Source organism: Lytechinus pictus, chromosome 3 (genome assembly GCF_037042905.1).
Source record: "Lytechinus pictus isolate F3 Inbred chromosome 3, Lp3.0, whole genome shotgun sequence".
NCBI lineage: Eukaryota > Metazoa > Echinodermata > Echinoidea > Temnopleuroida > Toxopneustidae > Lytechinus > Lytechinus pictus.
The window spans coordinates 27,525,774-27,548,456 of record NC_087247.1 but is presented as its reverse complement, the minus strand read 5'-3'; the positions used below and the strand labels follow the sequence as shown (position 1 = coordinate 27,548,456).

General features: G+C 35.8%; 2 protein-coding genes across 6 annotated transcripts; both read left to right on the top strand.

Annotated features, from left to right (window-relative positions):
* The first annotated feature begins 235 nt into the window (after positions 1 to 235).
* LOC129256410 (uncharacterized) lies at positions 236 to 7,249 on the top strand. Of its 2 annotated transcripts, XR_010293248.1 has the most exons (5): positions 236 to 414; positions 1,321 to 1,522; positions 2,384 to 2,478; positions 4,179 to 5,887; positions 6,077 to 7,249. XR_010293248.1 is itself a non-coding variant. In XM_054894622.2 (4 exons), the coding sequence occupies exons 1-4, from the start codon at positions 380 to 382 to the stop codon at positions 4,363 to 4,365; spliced, it is 519 nt and encodes a 172-aa protein (XP_054750597.2). In that variant the 5' UTR covers positions 236 to 379; the 3' UTR covers positions 4,366 to 7,249. The 2 variants fall into 2 exon arrangements, 1 of the variants encoding a protein (XP_054750597.2); XM_054894622.2 differs by having other exon boundaries at positions 4,179 to 7,249.
* A 1,377-nt stretch (positions 7,250 to 8,626) lies between these two features.
* Positions 8,627 to 21,247, top strand: LOC129257509 (melanoregulin-like). 4 transcript variants are annotated; one of them, XM_064096744.1, is made up of 7 exons: positions 8,627 to 8,672; positions 8,811 to 9,288; positions 9,843 to 10,561; positions 15,116 to 15,296; positions 18,184 to 18,274; positions 18,929 to 19,095; positions 20,223 to 21,247. In XM_064096744.1, exons 3-7 carry the CDS (start codon positions 10,392 to 10,394, stop codon positions 20,304 to 20,306), a joined length of 693 nt encoding a protein of 230 aa, XP_063952814.1. In that variant the 5' UTR covers positions 8,627 to 8,672; positions 8,811 to 9,288; positions 9,843 to 10,391; the 3' UTR covers positions 20,307 to 21,247. The 4 variants fall into 4 exon arrangements, with proteins under 4 accessions (XP_063952814.1, XP_054751820.2, XP_063952815.1 ...); XM_064096745.1 differs by lacking the exon at positions 8,627 to 8,672 and having other exon boundaries at positions 8,887 to 9,288; positions 15,137 to 15,296; XM_054895845.2 differs by lacking the exon at positions 8,627 to 8,672 and having other exon boundaries at positions 8,863 to 10,561; positions 15,137 to 15,296.
* The last annotated feature ends 1,436 nt before the right edge of the window (positions 21,248 to 22,683 follow it).

The following is a 22,683-nucleotide window of genomic DNA, read 5'->3' as shown; positions in this document are numbered from 1 at the left end:
TAATGTCAAATATAAAAAAATATTCAAAATTTATTTTGTAGACCATGATTGTAGTGTATATTTCCAAGCAGCAGTTTGCGGGTAATTACTGTAAATTCGTGCCATAATTTTTGGAAACGTGTTTTTTTTAACACCTTCATAAATAAACATGCTAAGGTTAAAGACTACAAAACCAATACCCCCTTTTCAATTTGTGGAGCTGCACCCGCCCGTCTATGTAATAATTTGGGCATCATTTTCTTTCCGCTCCAATCATTCGATCTGATGACATTGTTATTGTCAGTAGTTCGTGTCTGAAATACTATCATGAAACCATGCTAACAACTTGTTAATATGCCCGTGCCTGGAAGTGGATAATTTTGCGCTATTCGAAGGAAATATGTATCGTGCAGCTGCTTTGAAGGCCACAAAAGGGTAAGCTGAATAATTGTTTTTGTTTTTTTTATTATCTCTTGATGTAGGCTATATTATATCAAACTTTAAGGGATTTTTATCGCATTTAAATCAATTATCAATGTTTCAATATATAGTAGTTGACTAATTTGTATTGAATTTGCAGAAAAAGTAATCTAATTAAACGTCAATCTCTTCACCCCTTCAAAGAACCCTCTTCCTCTTTCTCTCTCTCTCTCTCCCTTCCCCTTCTCCCCCCCCCCCCCTCTCTCTCTCCCTTCCCCTTCTCTCCCCCCCCCTCTCTCTCAACGCCTCTTTCTTCTTATCGACATGTCTCTCCCCCTCCCCACCCCCTTTCTCTCTATTAGTCTCTTTCTATCTTTTTCTGTCTCCCCCTCCCCCCCTCTCTCTCCCTCAACGCCCATCTTTTTCTCTCTCCCTCCCCTATCTTTATCACACACCTACCGATTTTGTTCACAAGCTCAACTGGGTTCACCATCCCCTTTTACTGCCCACTATTACACTCCAGACTGGTATAGACACTTCTAAAGAGTTACGAGCGAGCCAAATTAGTGACCTTTTTTTAATGAAACCTAATTTTATGACAGTTTGCCTCCATTATTATTATCCAGAAAATATCCCTTTTCATCTACTTTATTTTGTTTCTGTTCACGGTCATTATTTTTTAGGGATGGGAGTGTCAAGAAGTTCCCCAAGCCCCCCCCCCCCCCCCTCACCCCCATTCCACAGAGTGCAAGACCTCTGAAAGACTGCTGTAAGACAATGAAACTTGCTTGATCTTTCAAGAGTCTTTCAACGAACTTTCAAAGATCTCCGAGGTTTTTCACGATTCTTGATGGATCTTTCAATGGTCTTCGTGGTTCTTTAAATTCCAACTGTGCATTTTTTTAAATTACTTTTCACCAGGCTAGACTACGCTGCATTAATCAGAGACGAGATCGCCCAATGGGAGAGAGGACAGACTTTGCGAGTCGCTCGGATATCCGAGAAGTGCTGCAAGCGAGATGTCCGTGGAAAGGGGGAGGGTTTCTGCTACAAGTGTAACCGCAAATGGACAAGTATCTACACGCATATCACTATCAACTTCAAATCTCCTGACTCTTTGGTAGTAAGTAAAATGAAATTCATATCATATTGTTTGTCACTTTGATAACGCAGGGGCGGCGGAACGGTTTTTTAATGGGGGTTGAGTTGAAGGTAGACTGACCATCCCCCCCAAAAAAAAAATATATTACTGAAAAAATGGAGCCCCCCGCCCCCCCTTCCTACCGCTGCTCCTCTAATTCATTATAGATGTCATGGTCGTACCATTGCCTACTCCAAAAATTTGAATTAAAAAAAATTATATTTTGTACTGGATTTTTAAAAGAAATTCCACAAAAATTGTGAACCAGATCAGTTAATCATTTATTTACATTTTTATACAATAAAAACGCTCGCGTTTTTATTGTATAAAAAGTCCAGTCGACATGGTCGATTCGCTCCCTCGCTTGATCGTTTTCTTGAACTCTGAATCAAAGTTGTACCCAAAGCCCTCAAGTTCAAGGCATGGATTTAACTTCCAAGGCAATGAATGACCAATTCGTGGAGACCCAAGACCAAGGCCAAGGCAAAGGCATTATAATTACAGGAGAAAAAGATTTTTTTTTAAATCATAAGGCCGAGCACCAAGGCACTATGCAGCATTGCTTTGAATAAGCTAAACTTAGATGGGGCAAGTCAAGTTTGAATGTTTTATAAGAATTAAGAACGACATGAATATTGAAGCACCAACATTGATATGAGCTGAAATTTACAAGTTAATAATGCCATTTAGAATTTTAGCAAGTAAACTCTTTTCACCATAACAATGTTTTCTCTTATCTGTATTGAACTAAATGCATTAAGTAATCCGTTTTCTTTTTGTAATTTTCTCGCCGTCGTCATGCTTGGTATCAAATTATTTGAAATTTTTTAATTGATTTTTTAGCGATGGCGTCAGAAATGCTCAAGGTGCAACCTATTATGCAAGATGAAGATGCCAGAAGAAGAATTCAGAAAAAAGACAAGATATGCAATCGAGAGGTAGGCCTATGTTATACCATCTCAGGTAATTGAAAAGAAATCGCATTGTTGGTTGAAATATGAACTCAACAACAGTTCGTTGAATGATAATAATAATAATAATAACAACAACAATAACGATAACAATAATAATAAGAAGAAGAACAAAAATAATGATAATAATAGTATATTCCTTTACAAAGCGCTTATACAGCACAAAGTAACATCGAAATAAAACCTTTCATACTTTACACGGAATTCATTTTTTTAGTTTAATATTTAAACCAATCGTTTTCTTGTTGTTTTTAGAGAGAGGGGACATTGAGGTGCTATTGACTTGTATATTTAGTTCGCAAATGAAATGTCAGATTTACTGATAAACCGACTATATCGTAGAAAAGGGGGTTATTCGAGGGTTTCATTATTGTCCCGTATTCATGGTATTTTGAACCGTTAAAGGTTCCTTTCAAGGTTCTAAATCTTAAAGGTTCTTGAGCACGTAAAGAACCTTTTTGGGAACCCCTTTTCTCGAGGGTTCCAAAATAATACTGGACAAACGGGTTCAAATTTGCACATTTTTCAGGGGCCGCGGAACGGTTTTCAAAGTGAGGGGCTGACCATGCAAAAAAAAAATCACATTCATATGGTCATTTTTAGTTTTTGTACACGGTTTTGGAAAAAAGTGGGGGCTGAATCCCCCCCCCCCCCCGCTTCCGCGGCCCTGTTTTTTCTAATAGTGTATTGGTCTATGTATTCACAAACCCGACCAATTCTGACGTTGATATTGTCATATTCACTGATCTTAACGAATGTGAACGAACTATAATGACTGCAGACAGGGACGGTGCAAGGGTACTCTAACATGATGGCGGGGGAGGTGGCAAGATAGCCTTAAAGGGATGGTCCGGGCTGAAAGTATTTATAGCTTAGTAAATAGAGTAGAATTCACTGAGCAAAATGCTGAAAATTTCATCAAAATCGGATAACAAATAACAAAGTTATTGAATTTTAAAGTTTAGCAATATTTTGTGAAAACAGTCGTCATGAATATTCATTAGGTGGGCTGATGATGTCACATCCCCACTTGTTCTATTGTATTTTATTATATTAAATTAGGTTTATTCAAATTTTTTCCTCCAAGAACTAGAAAAATTGGATTGACAACTGATTAAGTGCATTATATATTTATTGCTGCAACTTATTTCATTATAAGGGAGACATGTTATTTACACAAGTATGAAATAATGAAAAAATTATGATTTTATGTAATAACATAAGAAAACGGAAAGTGGAGATGTGACATCATCAGCCCACCTAATAAATATTCATGACGACTGTTTTCACAAAATATTGCTAAACTTTAAACTTCAATAACTTAATTATTTGTTATCTGATATTGATGAAATTTTCGGCATTTTGCTCAGTGAATTCTACTCTATGTATTAAGATATAAATATTTTCTGCCCGGACCATTCCTTTAATGTTACGTCATGTTATCTCACGGAATTATAGGGTTATTGTAAAGTTACGCGTCTCAGATCATGCAAATCTCTTATATCTAGACTCTTCGTCGTCTTCTTTCTCCCCCCCCCCCTTTCCCTCTCTTTTTCACCCCCCCCCCCCTTGTGGGGTCCAAGCTAATTGATATGCTTGATTTAAAAGAGGACCCTGCTTATTTAGAACATATATGACAGTTTATATTTTTATCTCATTTTCTACAGCATGGAGAGGTGCCATCAGGGGATATTTAGGGTCCCTAAGACAGATGAGGAAACGAAATCAACACCGCCACACAAGTGTCTTCTTTGTGAGAAGTGTGGTTTTGGGTCCGGGCCTTGCTGCATGCTGCGGCCCCCAAAGAAAGGCCAGCAAGTGATTCCTTGCAAAATCAAAGTCAGGGCTTCCTAAACATGTTATGAAATCAAAAGGAATTCGTTTCATATTATATAGTTCTGTTTTCTACTGTAGAAGAAAAAAAATATATGAAAAAATATTTTGTAAGGTTAAATTTTGGTTCATGTATGTTTATAACATCTCCAGTGTTGTTTTATTTTCTGTTAGCAATATATCATGCAAATTGAAGTGCAAAGACAATTTAGTTCTTGATAAAACGATGTATATTTTGATATTTTAAGGAACATAATAATTATAATCATACACAAGTTTCGTGTGTCTTCTCAAGACCTCGTTACAAAAGTAAGTAAAATAGAAAAATTGAGGGAAGAGAAAGAGTAAATTTGGAATGATTATTCTCATTATCGCTATCATATTACTATAAATTTATTCGTATTTAGCTTGTTTCCTTTACTCCTGAAAGGATTAACATTATCAGTTCCTTTTTTTAGAGAGAGAAAGAAATAAAAAGAGAAATCCTCATTGAAGCACTATTATTTTCAGGCACTTCAAACTTTATTTTCAATATTTGAGTCTCGTTCAGCATGATAAATAGCGGCACCCAAGTTAGTTTTGAATTGAGAAATAGGAAACAGGGTTTTTATTTTATTGGAATCTACTTAAGCATAATTATATCCACCACTGCCAAATTAGGTATTGCATCATGTATATGTGTGATTATAATGATCAAGGCATATTAATTGGCATTTCTACTGTAAGATCTTGTCAATTCTCTCATTCAAAATATGAAACATGGACCTGCTTTTTGATATTTTTTATTGATGTGACGAAGGACAAATACTTATAATTGTACAATATCCAATACAAAATCTACCATCCTTTGAGTAAAAGGTTGGCGTTTGGGTTTATGTTTTCTTTATTATTCCTTTTTCGTTCATACGATTCGTTACGTTTCGTTTTATTCGGGTTTTTTTTTCATACACTCTAAAACACGAAAGGCAAAAAGGGTGGAAAGGGCAGAGGAGAGACGGCGTTTTAGACCCTTATTACAAAGCTGTCACTCCTCGACCTTTTTAAAAGTTGATTTACCCCCCCCCCCCTTTCAGCCAGTCATTTTTAGAGTGTATGATTCGTTTTGTTTCGTATATGATTCATTTCATTCACATGATTCGTTTTGTGCCATATTGATTCATTTTGTTTCCATTTCGCTTCTCATGATTCTTTTTGTTACATAATTTATAATTGGTTTTGTTTCATAATTTTGATTCTTTTTTATGTGATTCGTTTTGGTTTATATAATTCGTTTTGTTTCATATGATTCATTTTGTTTCATTATGGTTCCTTTTCGTTTCATAATATGGTTCGTTTGGTTGCATACGATTTGTTTTGTTTCGTACGACGTTCGCTTTTGTGTCTGTTTTGTTTATATACGTAATTTATTGCAGATTGTGTTAGTCGTACATCCTGTTTCAAATATGTTTAAATGAGATAATAAATAAAGTGGAATAATATATTGATTTATATACAAAATAAATGAATACATTTAACGGGTACTGTACACTGCAAAAACTCCGATGCTGATTTAACACCAGCCCGGAATATATATCTGTCCACACCAGAGAAGAGTTAAACAACACCAGTTTGGATTTGGTCTAACACCAGATATGTGATTATACAACAGCAATTAGTATTAAAACAGCATCGGTTTGATTCCAAACTGGTGTTATTTCAATACTTCTCTGGTGTGGACAGATATAGATTCCAGGCTGGTGTTAAATCAACACCAGAGTTTTTGCAGTGTATGTAAATACGAATTACGACATAGTCATTAATATTTTAAGTATTCAAATATTTGTTAACTTTCAGTATAAGGGTATATTGTGATCATCATTTTGATCATCATTATTTTGATCATCATTAGTTTATTAAGAAGATGTATGTTTCTTGTTTTTGGCCTCTATATACTAAAACTTGCTTGGGATATACAAGGACTTACCCTGTTAACATAGAAGAAGGTATATAGGTTATAGTGTTCATACCCTATAGGTGGCAGCATTCAAACTAATAAATCGTATCATTGACGCTGTTACAATGAATCTCTGCTTCGAGAGTCGAAGAATGAATGAAGAGACGCTTGGCAGATATCACTGAATATATAGTCAATCCAACATACATGATTAATTTTTAAAAAGGTTCATTATTTATAATTATTATATCAGACTGATATAAACTCTGTAATTATTCCTTTGCTTTGTTTTCAATCACAGTAAAAAATTTGGTGTTATAAACCGAGAACCACTCCAGTCATTTTACTCCGGTGTTTAGCTCAACACCAATGGATGTAATTTTTGGTGTTTATCTTCAAACTATATATTAGGTGTAATTTTAACACCTTAGACCTCTAGGAACACCAACTGGTGTCAATATAACACCTGGTCTAGGCTTGTATGTTTTCTTTTCGAAAATGTATAATGCAGAAATTCTTTAAATGATTACGACTTGTTTTTCTGATTCGCCTATACAGTCATGTATGTGTTGCATAAGTGATGTAAATAGCTTATGTAGGCAAAGTAAACGTGGTGATAAAAAAAGTACATTTGCATGTAATTGTCAACAATTTGCATTTCTTCAACGGACTGCATTTTCATCTTTTTATTTTTCATTTTTCATCTCGTCTTTATACTTTGTAATAAGTGATGTTTATTTCGTAGACGAACCATTTTTTATTCCGAGGATCTGTGATCTTGTCTATATATCATTGAACTGTTATGTTTGTCAAAGACATTTGTTTACGATTATGAACATATCAAGTTACAACAGTGTTCATTGAACTTTGTTATGAATTGTGTTTTCATCAGATTAGAGTCGGATTTTTTCTTTGTTAGGTGTCTTGGTTTGCCCATTACTTTGAGTAAATAAATCTTGCCAGAAATACAAAGGTTGCAAACACACTGATTTCTCCTTCAAGAGTTCTTTTTTTAATCACACAAATACATGCATGGACATACGTTAGTCATTTTCTAACAGCAAATATGAAAAGCCTCACACCTGTAACACAGTAAATGTCATATACTCGCGAATACAGAACTTTAAAGGGGAACCAAACCAATTTTTTAAAGGGGGGGTAGAGTAAACTAGAGAAAAATCATTTAAGTAGACGGTCATAAAAGAATATGTTACCATGGTTATATTTAGATTACTGTCCCAGGGGGATAGGAACTTAGGAGAATCCGATAAATCCTGATAGGGCATGGGAAAGTTATCCCTACCATTTGTCATAATTTACTTACCCAGTTGCCAATTTCATGGACCTATTACAAGAAATATCCCTTGATAGTCTAAAGGGCCGTCTGCACCATCCCGAGTTTTCAAATTAGCACGCTATTTCTGATCTGGCAAATTATCCCGATCTGAACAATCTTGAGATTATTTGTAATGGAGACGCAATTATCGCGCTAGTTCGTAGGATTAATCTCGAGATTGAAAGTCAAATGGGATTATTTGCAAAATAGCGCGCTATTTTACGAATTATCGCGCTAATTCGCAGGTGCAGACGCACTCGGGATTATTTATTCACGGCGTCAGACCATAATGCATCGATGCCTCGCTCGAGCAGGAATCGCTCTTCTTGCGATAGTCATGATAGTGGAGACGGGGTTTCTTGAATCTCGAGATAATCCAGTGGCGTACCTAGGATTTTCCAAAGGGGGGGCAAATTCGTCCGCAAAAAAAAAAAAAAGGTCTTCAACCACAAATAAAGGACATTTCGTACCAGAATAAAATTGACAAGCAAAAAAAAGGTCATCAAGTTCAAAGGAGGGGCCACTTAGCTAGTCAGGGATCAGTTGTGACTCGTCAGGGGGGGGGGCAGAGATACATCCCTTGCATGTGTTGTGACTCGTCAGGGGGGCAGTCTGCCCCCCCCCCCTTAGGTACGCTTAATGCTGTAATCGCGAAGAGGGCCGATCGGGCTAAAATCCCGGGCTTAAATCTCGAGATTGAGCAAACTCGGGATGGTTCATCTCAATTCTAAACGGCCATAACTTTCTTATCGAATGTCCGATTTCTTTCAAACTTTCACCATTCACCATTTTACTTGTTTTTCTTCTCTCTCACATAACTTTTATGACCAATGTTTGATTTCCCCTTTAAGTTCGTTGATCGATGGACACAATACAGAAAGCACGTGACAACTGAATTACATATTTCCCCACTCTTATCTTCAACGTCATATTATTTACAGATCAAGAACCTTGAGTAAAATAAATATACGCGGTTTCAATTTACATGTCTTGTCATTTCTCAACTCTTGTACAGAAACTAAAATTGCGTAGTCTGGAGTGTCGTACGCAATTACATTTGTATCGAAATATTTACAGAAGAAATCACTATTTTGCCAAAAATGTTTACCGAATAGATACTTCAATTGTAATGTTATCATCACTGATATTATGTCTAAAATAAATTATTGTATTGATCATGAAAATTGGTCATTTCAGAGAGAGGGATTTCAATCGCAAGCTTTGTGGCTGAGACTACAGAATACAAAGTACGGTAGTTCTATAACAAAGAACTAACGAATAGAGGATCAAAGGTTTCAGGTGCGATAATTAAATTCTACATGCGATCAAAATAAACTAATGAATTATTTTGCCGAATGGTGATCTATCAAGTGAAGAAGTGTCACGTGAGAAAACCGGTGCAGATATCTGCTGTGTCTGATGTTATTTTCCTCAATCTCAGGGAGTTCTTGGGCCGGCTTTTGTCTTATTTTTTTCGACGTGAACTGTGATATGACATGAAAGATTAGTGATATTCTGCATTGACGTGCCTTCACTAACCAATGGGGACGGAGAATGAACTGACTTTATTTTGAGAGGAACTCGAGAGGAAGTACGATGGAAATGCTATGAAGAACGAGGAAACGGAGTGTCAAAGTTTTTTTTATGTTGGATTACCTTTTACAGTTGTACAATGGTACGAGGAACGGCGAGTCAAAAAGTGTATTAAAAAAAAAACTATTTTACAATCGTCATCATGATTGGTATAGGGCCCATATGAAACAGTCTGATCACACAATATTCCGATATCAATTTAAAAGCTTTAACGAAAGAATGATAATGATTCTTAAGAATAGGGTATCGTCTGATCTAGTAAGATAATGTTAACATGAAATTGAAATAATTTTCTGCGTCATTTTATACGTGTCTCATAATAAACTTAATGAGGTCCCGCAAATGAGGGTATATTTTTTTGCTCAAATTTATTAGTACTTAGAACTTGCAAAGCTTAACTTATCCTCCTCGATGTCACACTTGTACGTTTCATGCTTAAAATTGTAACCTGACAAGATTTATTAAACATATACATATTTATAAAACCTTTTTTGGTCACATGCAAATGCATTTTCCCCGGTTCACAGGACGGAAGAAAATAAAGTTGCCAAACTTCAAAATTACCCGATAATCATTCTTCAGCCAGGGGTCTGTCCACCAAGTCCACTGACGATTATTCTATTTTTTTTTACTAAGGTTGCTGATCATTGTCACAGCACCCCCGTAACAACAGATAATCTTCCGTGGCCATGCAGGTCCATGTCTTCAGCGAAGTCAAAGGATCTGTAAAGTACTTTATATCACACACAAGCTCATCCACTCTCTTTTCTATATTTATTGTTTGACGTTCCTTTGAGTAAACTCGCGAATTAATTTGTGACAATTGTCTCATGCGAGTGTATGTTTTGACGACACAGTTACGTAACAAAACCCCTGTTCGAATGAACTTGATGGGGTGATGCTTCATGTTTGCCGAGAGATATCAAAAGACCCTCAACCCTCAACGCATGTTGACATTGTTGACCACTAGGTCTCAAGATCTGTAAGTAAACACCTTTGATAAATCGGATTGCGATATCATGGATATATTGCACTGAAACTGCCAACCACGGACAATTAATTACTAAATAATGATCGATAGCCATAAGTTCGATAACTTTTCCCCACTTATACGAAACCTATCGAGTGTTATAGGTTGTAGTGTGATCGAGACACATAAATCCTTGGGCATGTATTGATAGGCACATGCATCGTCTGGCAAACTTGAACACGATCGTCATCAAACGGATGAAAATGGCTATTTGTTGCCCGTGGATGTCCAGAAGACACAGACAAAAATATGATGAAATTGACGACTCGGATGCGAGTACGAATAGAAAGGGAGCCACAGAAGCATCATCGTTGCTAAGAAACGGGTATGTTTTACTTTTAGATATAATGAGACTTAAAAATTTGCAGGTTTTATTGCAGGAATCATTAAAAAGGTTGTTGTTGTTGTTGGTGGTGGTGGTGGTGGAGGTCAGGATGAAGCTATACTGCCATTGGCGCCATCAGGCAACAATTTGAGCGGGTTGACTTTTGTGTATGTTACACTGTACTGACAAAGATATGCGAGAAAACAAAGTGAACGAGAAGAAAAATCTATAATTTTGAATTAATAATCAATTTTAAAATATGATCTTGTGTGTTAAAAATGTCAATCAGTCAGTCATTACAGAAAAGTTTAGCAACATAATTATTAATTTTTTTAATACCAAAAAGTGCAATACATGTGATAAAAAAATTAGAGGCAGCAGCACCCCCCCCCCCTCCATCACAAAAAATCCCACCACTTGGCCTATGTTTATTGTTACCATGCAGCGTTGTTACTCTATTTGTAAGGCCTACAATACTACTGCTACTACTACTACTACTACTACTACTACTACTACTACTACTACTGCTACTACTACTACTAGTACTACTACTACTACTACTACTACTACTACTACTACTATTACTACTACTACTACTACTGCTACTACTACTACTACTACTACTACTACTACTACTACTACTACTACTACTACTACTACTACTGCTACTACTACTACTACTACTACTACTACTACTACTAGGCCTACTACTACTTCTGCTGCTGCTGCTACTACTACTACTACTCATTGACGGCGGAGCAGAGGATTATCTTTTGTGTTTGGGGGGACGCAACAATAGACGTCCCCCCCAAACACAAAAGATAATCCTCTGCTCCGCCGCCAATGCTACTTCTACTACTACTACTACTCATGGGCGGAAATCACAGGGGGGACGTGTCCCCCCTACTCAAAATAGTAGGGGGGACACAATATCAAATGTCCCCCCTACTATTTTTGGTCTTTTATAATGGTAAGAAATACATCATTCTAAATCGAAATAAAACATGTATTTTGAGACGAGATGACCTTACTCTTGGGATGATAACCATTTTTTTGCTTGTCAAATTTTCCCGCCCTTGTCCCCATAGGCGGATCCAGGGGGCCGAGCGGCCCGTTCCCCCCCCCCCCCCCCCCCCCTCTTGGCGGAGAAAAAAAATAAAGAAAGGGAAAGAAAGAAGGAAAAGGGGAGGGAAAAGAGAAGAGAAGGACGACGAGTGCATAAAATAAGATGAGGGGAAGACTTGGAAAATGAAAAGAATCTTTCGTGCCACTATATAAAATTTTCGCTAGCGCTTCGCGCTCGCATTGCCTGTTAGGTGATTTACATATCTTCTTCAATATGGAGTTCGAATATCAAGTTTGGAAGTCAATATACAAAACATATTTCACCTCGGAAATCGAACTTTCATTATTTTGTGTAATTTACAAATTGATTTTTTTTAAGTGCTCTGTAAAAATGTAAGTTTTATGGTCTGAATATTAACATTTGCTGCTTGCGCTGCGCGCTCTCGCAAATTTTGATTGATCAGGTACTATTATTATCGTGGATTCCATAAAATTTTCAAAATATCCCTTTTCAGGTCTGATTGTTAAGACGTATCAGCTAGCGCGCTGCACGCTCGCATTTTGATTGGCGAGTTATATAAATGTTTCAATATTGATTATACAACAAACTACTTAAAATCCCCTTTTCATGATAGTTTATCAAAAAATTTGAGCTCGCATTAATGGTTAAAAATATATTAACTGATACATCCTATTCATAATCACAAAAGTGAAATGTCCAGTTTTTATGTCATGATATCATCAGATTTCGCGCCCTCATTAGGCATTGATAAATATGATATTAATTTAATAATTAAATTGTCCCTTTTGTTTTATCTCGAGCTTAGCAAGAGGAATAGGAAGATATCATCATTTTCATATGATGACATGTCGTAAGGATGTCCCGGTCCTATGTCAAAATTCAAAGTAATAATAATGAAAATATCAGCTCTTTTTTATTTTAGGTGCGATCCATATCCACCTTACAATATTTCTACAAAGTGCTTGAAAGATAAAGCTAAAATTGACTCTTTTTTCAGATCGGAATATCAAAGTTTCATGATTTTCATGATTAAAGATGTATTTAGAATGCCTAGATTCTAGGTCTAAATATAAAACACGCTCGCGCATGTTTATTCAGATACTCCACTTGTTCTTTAATTTAAATCATCTAGTTTCAGGTCACAATATCAACATTTTTCTTCTCGCGCTTTGTGCTCTCATTATTAATGTAGGAAGACCCCATATTACTCATCCTTTTCATGATTTACAAAACATGAACAGAGTGGCCCATTTTAGGTCTAAATCTCGATTTTTTTCTGCTCGCGCTTCGCGCTCGCATCAATTGTTAAATTATATAGCTATCCTGTTCACGATTACAAAAACTGATTAAAATTTTCCATTCTTTCTTTATTAAGTTAAAAAAAATTCAGCTCGCGCTTCGCGCTCGCATTTTTGATTGTTGAAATATGTAACGCCTTCATGGCTAAGTGCAAGCAGTCCTTAACAGGTACCTTTTCAACAGGTACCAGTTCAAAACGTATATAAAAATGTTCAGCTCGCGCTTTGCGCTCGCATTATTAATATACTCATCCTTTTCATGATTTACAGCGCGTCCCAAAAAAATGTCCCTCTGATATGCGGCTAAATTACTTCCAAAGATGATAATTATTCTCATAAAAATGTATAGAACTAGAAAGCTCATCTCATGTTCTAACTTCTATAAAAATTTCATTGGTCTCGCTTCAGTAGTTTTGAATACACAGTCTATTATGTAACAGTGGTGCTTTTTAACCCATTCCAAGTTTGCATGCATGCAGCACTGCTGTGTGTTCTGTACTTTCTAGCATATCAACCCACTTTGACTGTTGACCATTCTGACCAAGGAATTCCCTGATCTGACCAGGGAAATCTCCATGATCTAACCAGGCTCATCAAATCACAACCTTGAGCATGTTCAGAAGGGCAAAAACAATATTTGACAGTTCATTTCATGTTTGATAACGGGAGATGCACAATGATTGAGACAACGGGTAATGTCTGTTTGAATGCCTAATTCCAACAATACTGCATTTTTGTTTTCATTCCTTTTTTTAGTTAAAAAGCTACTAAAGTCAAGTTAATTCAATCAATGTAACTGTTTGAAAGAAACTGAAAAAAGTCGAATATTTCACTGGTAAAATTTCTTTTCGCGAAGGCTGATTGTGGATTCCCCTTTATTTTTCAGCTTATTTTACTCATCCATCATTCACATTTTCTTTCAAGTTCGTACACTGATTCCCCTTATCAATCAACAAACAAACTTATTTTTTATTTTCCTTGTCATTCTGAACATGCCAAAGTTTATGATTTGATGAGCCTGGATATGATTATAGGGAAATGTCCCTGCTCAGATCCTGGATGTAAAAATGGGGGTTAACATGCCATAGACAATGCAGAAATACATCAATGCTGCAAACTTGGAATGGCCTAAAATGCACCACTGTTACATAGCAGAGTGTGTATTCAAAACCACTGAAGCGCGACCAATGAAATTTTCGTAGAAGTTAGATCATGAAATGAGCTTTCTACTCATGAACATTTATTTGAGAATACTACCACATTTTAGAATTAATTCAGCCCTATGTCAGAGGGACATTTTTGGGACGCGCTGTACTAAACATGAATAGAGTGTCTCGTTCAGTAAATATTATAGGACTAAATCTCGAAATTTTCCGCTCGCGCTTCGCGCTCGCATTAATTGTTTACTTATATACCTATTCTGCTTGAGTTACAAAAAGTGCTAAGAATTTAAATTCTTTAGGTGAAAATGTCACCCAAAAAAATCTGCTCGCGCTTTGCGCTCGCATTATTTGATTGTTAAATGCTACTTTAACAGGTATCTTTTCCATCAGTTCATTTCTACTCGCGCTTTGCGTTCGTAGTAATTATCAAGTTGCATACACATCTTTTTCAGGATAACAAACATTGCCCAGAATGTTCAAAGTTTAGGAAAAATGCAAAAAAATTCCAAACAAAATTGCTCGCGCTCGCATCATATAAATAAGGGTTATGATATATATTAATTCATAAGAATAAAGCTAAGAAGTGACTAATGAGGACTACCCCTTCAAAGAAACAAACAAAAATCATCTTCGAACTGCCGATCGGGGAAAATATGGCTGAAACAAATTTCCGTCCCCCCCCCCCCCATTGGCGAAGGCTGGATCCGCCCCTGTGCCCCCTACCTTTTGGGAGAGATTTCCGCCCCTGCTACTACTACTACTACTGCTGCTACTACTACTGCTTCTAATACTACTACTACTACTACTACTACTACTACTACTACTACTACTACTACTACTACTACTACTACTGCTGCTGCTGTTACTACTATATACTACTACTTCAATACATAACTTACTTACTATTTGCTATGATTTTGTTCAAACAAATGATCATAATAATTTGATACATATGTATCATGAATCGATTCAGCGTGTTACTATGATATTTTTTCTCACTTTCAAGACATACGTCTTTCTGCTACAGAGACGATTCCTTGGTTGATGCCTATATCGCCAGCTATCGATCATGGGAAGACGATGTCAACCTTTGGTCAGACCCCTATGACGTCACACACACCAAGATTAGCCAAGACAGAGAGCTCGATGGACTCATCCGAGACTGGCGGAAAGCAACCACAAACATGGTAGGAAAAAAATATACATGAACTAGTACACACTCGAAATTGGTTGACCAACAAAAAAAGTTGGTCAAAAATAAATCGACCAACTGTTTAAAAAAAATAATTTTGCATGCAATTTTGTTTTAACTAGGGGCGAATAAAGGATTTTTTTTAAGGGTGCATTTCGCATTCTGTTCCGAATGAAGAGGAATTATGTTGCGGAAAAAATTGACTAACAATTTTTTTTTTCACTTGTGTATGCCCAGCATTTTCTTCAACAAAGTTTGGCTCTTAAAGGGAGGGGAGGGGCACAGGCCAGATGCACCCCACCCCCTCGAGGTGGACTCGCCACTGGTTTTAACCAGCAGTTAGACGGTTTAAAAAACTGAAATGAAGGAGTAAAAAGAAGGAAAATGAAGGGGGAAATGTGTGATGCGATGTTATTTTCTATGTCAACCTTTATCACAAAGTACGATTTTCATTTTTAAAAGGTCAAAGTTTTGCTGGCTCGCTTTGCTCGCTTGTGTCTGTTTCTGTTTATGGTAACTCCCGTAGGAACTCGGCAGGACAGCGTTTTGCTGGTAAACGTCGTGTTGTGCCCCTTAACTTTTTTTTGCTCATTACGCTCTTATTTATGGCAATCATTTGCAGTCCTTGTGAACATGATGAATAATAATTACCGTTAGTTATTATCTATAAATATTAATCCATATGAAAAGTGGTTCTTATTACAAGTGGCCCTTATAGTAAAAGCATTGTTACAGTAATCAAGACATCTTTTATCCCGATTATATTTTGAGCATTTTTTTTTTCAATCTCTCTCACATCTCTCTCATTTCCTTATGGTGATAGAACGATGAAATGATTATTAAACACTTATCATTGTTTAACACATGTTTTTTTCTTTTTCTTCACTCTCTGATTTGCAGTTTATATCAATATTATAATAATAATAATAATAATAGTTGGATTTATAAAGCGCTTTTTGCCAGAGGATACAAAGCGCTGCTATTATTACCCCGGCTTTAGCTCGAGCTACCATCACCGGCGCTCAGTGCATGCAAGGAATTACTCCTGCCGGGTACCCATTCACCTCACCTGGGTCGAGTGCAGCACAGTGTGGATAAATTTCTTGCTGAAGGAAAATACGCCATGGCTACGATTCGAACACACGACCCTCTGTTTCAAAGGCGAGAGTCAGAACCACTAGACCACGACGCACCCACAGACGTTAAGATATCACAAAACGATGTTAGAGCTTCTCAAAATGATTCAACTTTATTTAAATGAGGATATATGTTTTTGTTTCCTTCATGCGTTGTTGTTTCTTTAAGTAACTCCTTATTGATATATAAATTCTAAACAAGCAATCAATTTTGATATTATATAATGTTCATTGATAACTGTTGCCATTTGTATTTTTTCACAATATAGGCCTATTTTCAGTAAATCAAAGATAACAGCAACAAGACAGCATTAATAGTCAAATTGACAGATTTGCCAAAACACTACCAAATACTACGAAAATAAAACAAAACTGTTGATTAAATTCATCTCCACATTTAATTTTGTATAAAACGAATATAATGAAGAAATCCCATTTGTCTACGACCATTTTGCAAAGCTCAACACGCACGTCATAATCATTAGGGAAAATTTGCAAATATACTGACTTTGAACAATAACTGTGTATACTCAGACGTTCATTAGGTAAATAATGTGTTGATCATGATGATAGATGAATCAAGTCCATGTTAGTCAGGTGATGTTTAAAGATCAGAGTTATGTGATTACTGGAATAGTGTCTGGATTGAAAATGATTAGTGTAAATATTGTTTTGATGACAAATCATGTTGATATTGATACCAGTGTTGATGCTCAGTCACACAAACGATACTGACTCCAAACCGACCGGTGCTATGTCATTCAAAAAGACGTATAAACTTTGATCGCTCTGGAACTGGTTTCGTTGTATGTGACTTTACGAAGCATTATTCCAGAGTTCAATATATTTTATTTACAATCTGGAGTAGAAGAATTAATCAGTTGTCTCACGATGGATCAAACGTTGCTGGAATGTGACATTGATTTTGTTTTGTCTCAAACTGCACGTAAGCATGAGAATGTTATCTTAGAGTATATATATATTTTAATAATAGTGTATTTCACCTTATATACCTCTAACTCATAACTGCATTAGCGAGATAGAAGGAAGTGGTATTATTTTGTTGATTCCTGACAATGGAATTCATAAAGTGACATACAATAATTGATGAATATTTAACTAAATTTGTATAATAAAGTATTAAAGATATCAATTAATTAAAAAAATGACAGCACACGAATTCATTGATAGTGCAAAATACAATTAATTATTCAAATTATTGATGAATTAATGAGTATATATATCGATAAGATGGATTATTGCATAAATGTATCACTCAATCAGTTAGATACAGATATTCAAGATTTAACTCGACAATGGCATAAAAGTAATATCTATATATGATTATGATTGGTTGACTAACAAATCAATCAAATTGACTTGTCGATCAAATAATAAATCGATCAATTAATTACTTGATAATTAATAATGATAATTAATATATTCAATTCTATTCAATTCAATTCAGTTCAATTCTATCAAATTAAACAGTAAATAAAAATAATAGTTCTGTCAATAAAAACTGAAGATTATATGGTAAAAAGGAAGCAAAAACAAAAAACACAAACGATCTTGAGTAGTTTGTGTTGACTTTTTAATCTGAACGAGAAAAAAAAATTATACTAAATGCCACCAATAGGCACAACAGCCTTCTTGATTATTATTATTTATTATTATATCATTAGTATTTTTTGCTTAACGATGATTGTTTGGAATAGTATGTTTCTCCTGTATTCTGTTTTCTAGGAAAAAAGGGTCATATACGATAAAGTGCAGGCAATCCGGAGAGAGAGAAAACTTGTGCGAGACAGATGGCAAAAAGTTCTCGAAAAATTAGGTGAGATTATTCAAGAGAGAATGAGACGGAAAGAGGAGGAAGGGGGACATGAGACAGTGGGTGATGATAATGAGCATAATATTATTATTATTTTGATCACCAATTCATTTTTATTATCTTTTTACCATTATTGTCATTGATAATTGCAGTGTAGCAGCAGCAGTAGTAGAAACTGTTTTCTGTCAGCATTTTAAGTGAACTCGACAGCACATATTCCCGCCGCATTAACGCCAAGCTGGTATAACCAATAACTTAGGAAACATTTTACGTCGAAATCAATTTGTCATGTACGAGTACAGTAGCCGTTACAATAAGTGTGTTGTCATAATGTCATTAGACTCTCTTTCAATTCTCTTTCAAAATATCATACATTGCATCTATTAATCTCTTTCTTGGTGAATGATGTGCAAAAGTAAATTTAATCCCATGTTTAACTTTTGACCAATCACAGCAAGACATTAGCTTATATATTATTCTTTCTGAAAGTGTGCTTTTCTCATGCCGAGTATCTTCTTCGTGATTGATGAGCGAAACCAATTTTGATCACGTGTTTAACTTTTGACGAATCACCGTAGGATATTATCTGGACTAGACAGATGGCACATGATAAATGTTAAAATTCATGCCATATTGATTATTTCAAATTTCTGAAAGGGTTTGCTTCTCAGGCCGAAAATCTCGTCTCGATTAGCGTTGCTTCTGGAATAACACAGCCGCTACCGCCATCAGACCAAGCTCTCAACCTTCATCATGTCCTGGTGTACCAGACAGACATATTCGGAGATACCGAGGTACAAGACAAAAGATATGGTTTAATCCTGGTAAGTTATACTTCATAAGCCATTCATTTATAACCAATAGCGTTGGTTTAGGGGGTGCAGATTGCCCGACACCCCCCCCCCCCCCCGCGCGCGCCCGATAGAATTTTGGTTTACTTTCTTTTGGTGGTGGGGATCGTCTGATTTTTTTTTTTTTTACAGAAAGTGCTGCTGGTAACATGTTACCTCTTTTCAGTTGTCATAAGTCCCCCCCCCCCCCCCCTCTGGGAAGTGCTTCTGGAATGGCGGAGACAATAAACATGACCATTTAAAAAAATAATTATAATTTTTTTGCTTGTCAGAAAATGTTTGCCGCTCCGAGCGAGATTTTACATGTACTCAACTGAATAGGCCTTTACTAGATTCACAGTTAACAATGCCATCTAGGCTGGTATTCTGGGGAGTGTTTCATCAACATTTCCTTGATTCTGATTGGCTGAGAGGGACTGTTACTATGGTAACTGTCGGATAAAACAGGACTTGTCGGATAAAACGTCCGACAAGTCTTTTCATGAAACGCCCCCCCTGATCTCAAATTTACCTCAAATTATAGTCTTGGCATATGGTTCAACTATGGGGAGCCAAAATAATGAAACACTAATCTTCAACACAAGATGTTGAACATGTTCAGCATGGAACAACTATAGTCTGGCAATCAGTCTGGGTTGAATATGACAAATTTAATAGTTATATTTATATTTTAAATAACCTAATTATCAGCGTAAACAGGGGTTTAGCAGCTATAGCTATCCATGATTTTATCATAGATTTACAACATGGCTTTGTATTGGTCAAACCAGAGTTCAGACTATCATGACTCTGGACCACAGTGAATGATGAAAAGCGCAGAGAAGTAAGGACGATCGAGTCTCGATCTTGACCTAAAGACGAAAAATTATTCAACCTGCTTGATTCTTGGCATTTCAAATTTCCATTTACCAAATACCAAGAAAATGATGACTTGTACATCAATAACATAACAATCTGCTCATGATCCTGTATTTTGTATATGTAGCCTCTCCATGATCTGCCACATCTCCACATCTTTGCCACTCGAGTACACTCTTGCAATTTATTGTAGTCCACTCGTAAGTTTGTCCTATTCAAGCATTCTCTTTATTTTTTTTCAGGATCGGCTTATAGAAGTGGACATCGCAGATGATTTTGTTGTGTTGGCAAAGAAAATGTATCCCCAAAAACCTGAAGGGATTTGAATCCAGAACTTCCGCACTTCCGGTGCTTAAGACAAGACAGCATGGCAGATCCGCTGAACTAAAGGGACTATCTATACGTAGTGTAGTCGAAAATGACTCCACTGTGGCCCACTTTGGACAAAGTATAGAAAAGATGATGAAGGATGTTCTGCTTTTCGGTGAATGAAGCCGCGACGGCCATGGGACCATCTGAACTTTGTCTACGTTGAATAATTTCAGACCATATAGAAATCTGTTTCGACTTGGGACTAATTCGACCTAGAGGAGGAATACAAGGCATATTTTGCATCATCTTTGTTTTAAGAAATTATTGCTTCTACTCGGGCGAATATCGACTTACAGAAGGTCGCCTAATGCAGCTATCGCTCAAGATGCATTGATGCATAGACGAACTCTTGGGTTTTCATTTGTTGGTCAGTGACTGGATAAAAAATACCCTTTCAAAAAGTTAAAATGTCGTTTTGAATTGGTACTTTAAAAAGTGCTTCGAGGGAGGAGATGTTTGCATTGCGAGACTCACGTGACAGTAAAACCGTCCCAAAAGCGCCATTTTGTGGGAAATAATACTGTATTGCTCATTTCCCCATCGTATTTCTATCTTTAAAATAAGCTGCTGCCGAAATGGACTAACATAAACTATAGGAGAGTTGGTCTTATTATGGTCGATACTCGTACTTACACCGAAGAAGGATTCTAATATGTGTGCAAGAAGACAAAGTGACGCTTGGCGAGATGATAATAAGCAATAGAAAATGTGACGTTCTTTTCATATTTTTATCTTTATTTGATACTTCCATATTTCAATAGTATTTCATTCCAAAATAATATATTTTAAAGACACCTTTTAAGTTATTGCATTAGAAATTCAAACATAATGGATATGGACAGTCAGAGAGGCATGGTATAATGTATTACATGCTTAAAGGTTAAGTCCACCCCCCCCCCCCAAAAAAAAAAAATGTGGATTTGAATCAATAGAGAAAAATCAAATGAGCATATTGCTGAAAATTTCATTAAAATCGGATGTAAAATAAGAATGTTATGATATTTTAAACTTTCGCTTATTTTTCACAAAACAGTTATATGCACAACTCAGCAACATGCAAATGAGAGAGTCGATGAAGTCCCCCACTCATAATTTCTCTTGTTTTTTATTGTTTGAATTGTACACTATTTTAATTTTTACAGATTTGACAATAAGGACCAACTTGACTGAAACATAAAATGTTAAAAACAATGGTAATTCCACATTTAATGAAGAAATAAAACTTTGTTTTACAGGACAATGAGGAGTAAGTTAGAATATTTAATATTTCAAATAATTAAATACAAAAGAAATAGTGAGTGGATGACATCACCAGTTCTCTCATTTGCATACCGACCAGGATGTGCATATAACTGTTTTGTGAAATTAAGCAAAACTTTAAAATGCCATAACTTTCTTATTTTACATCCGATTTTGATGATATTTTCAGTTTTATGCTTGTTGGATTTTTCTCTTTTGTTCAAATCAACTTTTATAGGGATGGACTTAAAGACATTGAGAACATGCACAGATTTTTATCAAATGAACAGGTACATTATGATAAAAACTTATAATTATGACAGTCCATTTTATCCTGCTCTCTCTTGCACCGATTAAACCCAAAATGTAACCTTAGCATTGTCCAGTAATCGATTAAACTCTATTTGTTGTACTCAGCATTCAAGACGGGGTCATACGCGATTTCGAGAAATATACACTAACGACAAAGAACATCGTTCTTTTCATATTTTTCAGAGAATATGGAATTTTTTAAAAGTTAGGTTCCATAATTTTTTCAAGAAAAAGAAAAAGACAAGCAAAAGGGAAGAAGTACTATTCTGAATTTGCATTTTTAAAATGATTTTTTTCTCTCTATTGCAAGTTTGGTGCAATATGGATAATTTGACGCGGCAGTGAAAGTTTATTAGTAAAGGTGGTATAAAAAACAATGGCATGAAAGCTGAATTTTGAAGATGCTACTTGCAAAACGACAAAAAACACGATTTTATCTGAAATTTGGTCTAAAATTACGAAAAGGGTAAAAAATGAAAATGGAAGATGGTGGTTTTAACAGATCATTTTATATTGGGGGGTCTAGTATAAGTTTGTTCAATGGATAATGAATGAAATGCCATAATATTCATGATATAAGAATTTTTCTTTTTATCAATGTAAGTTATATCTGGACATGTTTAAACGAGTATTTCATTGTCAATATGATAGAATGTTACAAGTTCACTATGATATATCACAGTTCACTAAAGAAAATCATAAAAAGGCATAATAATGGTAGCTTAAGGTTAAGAAAACATATTAAAAATATAAAAACGAATGGTTTATCATGGTTAAGTA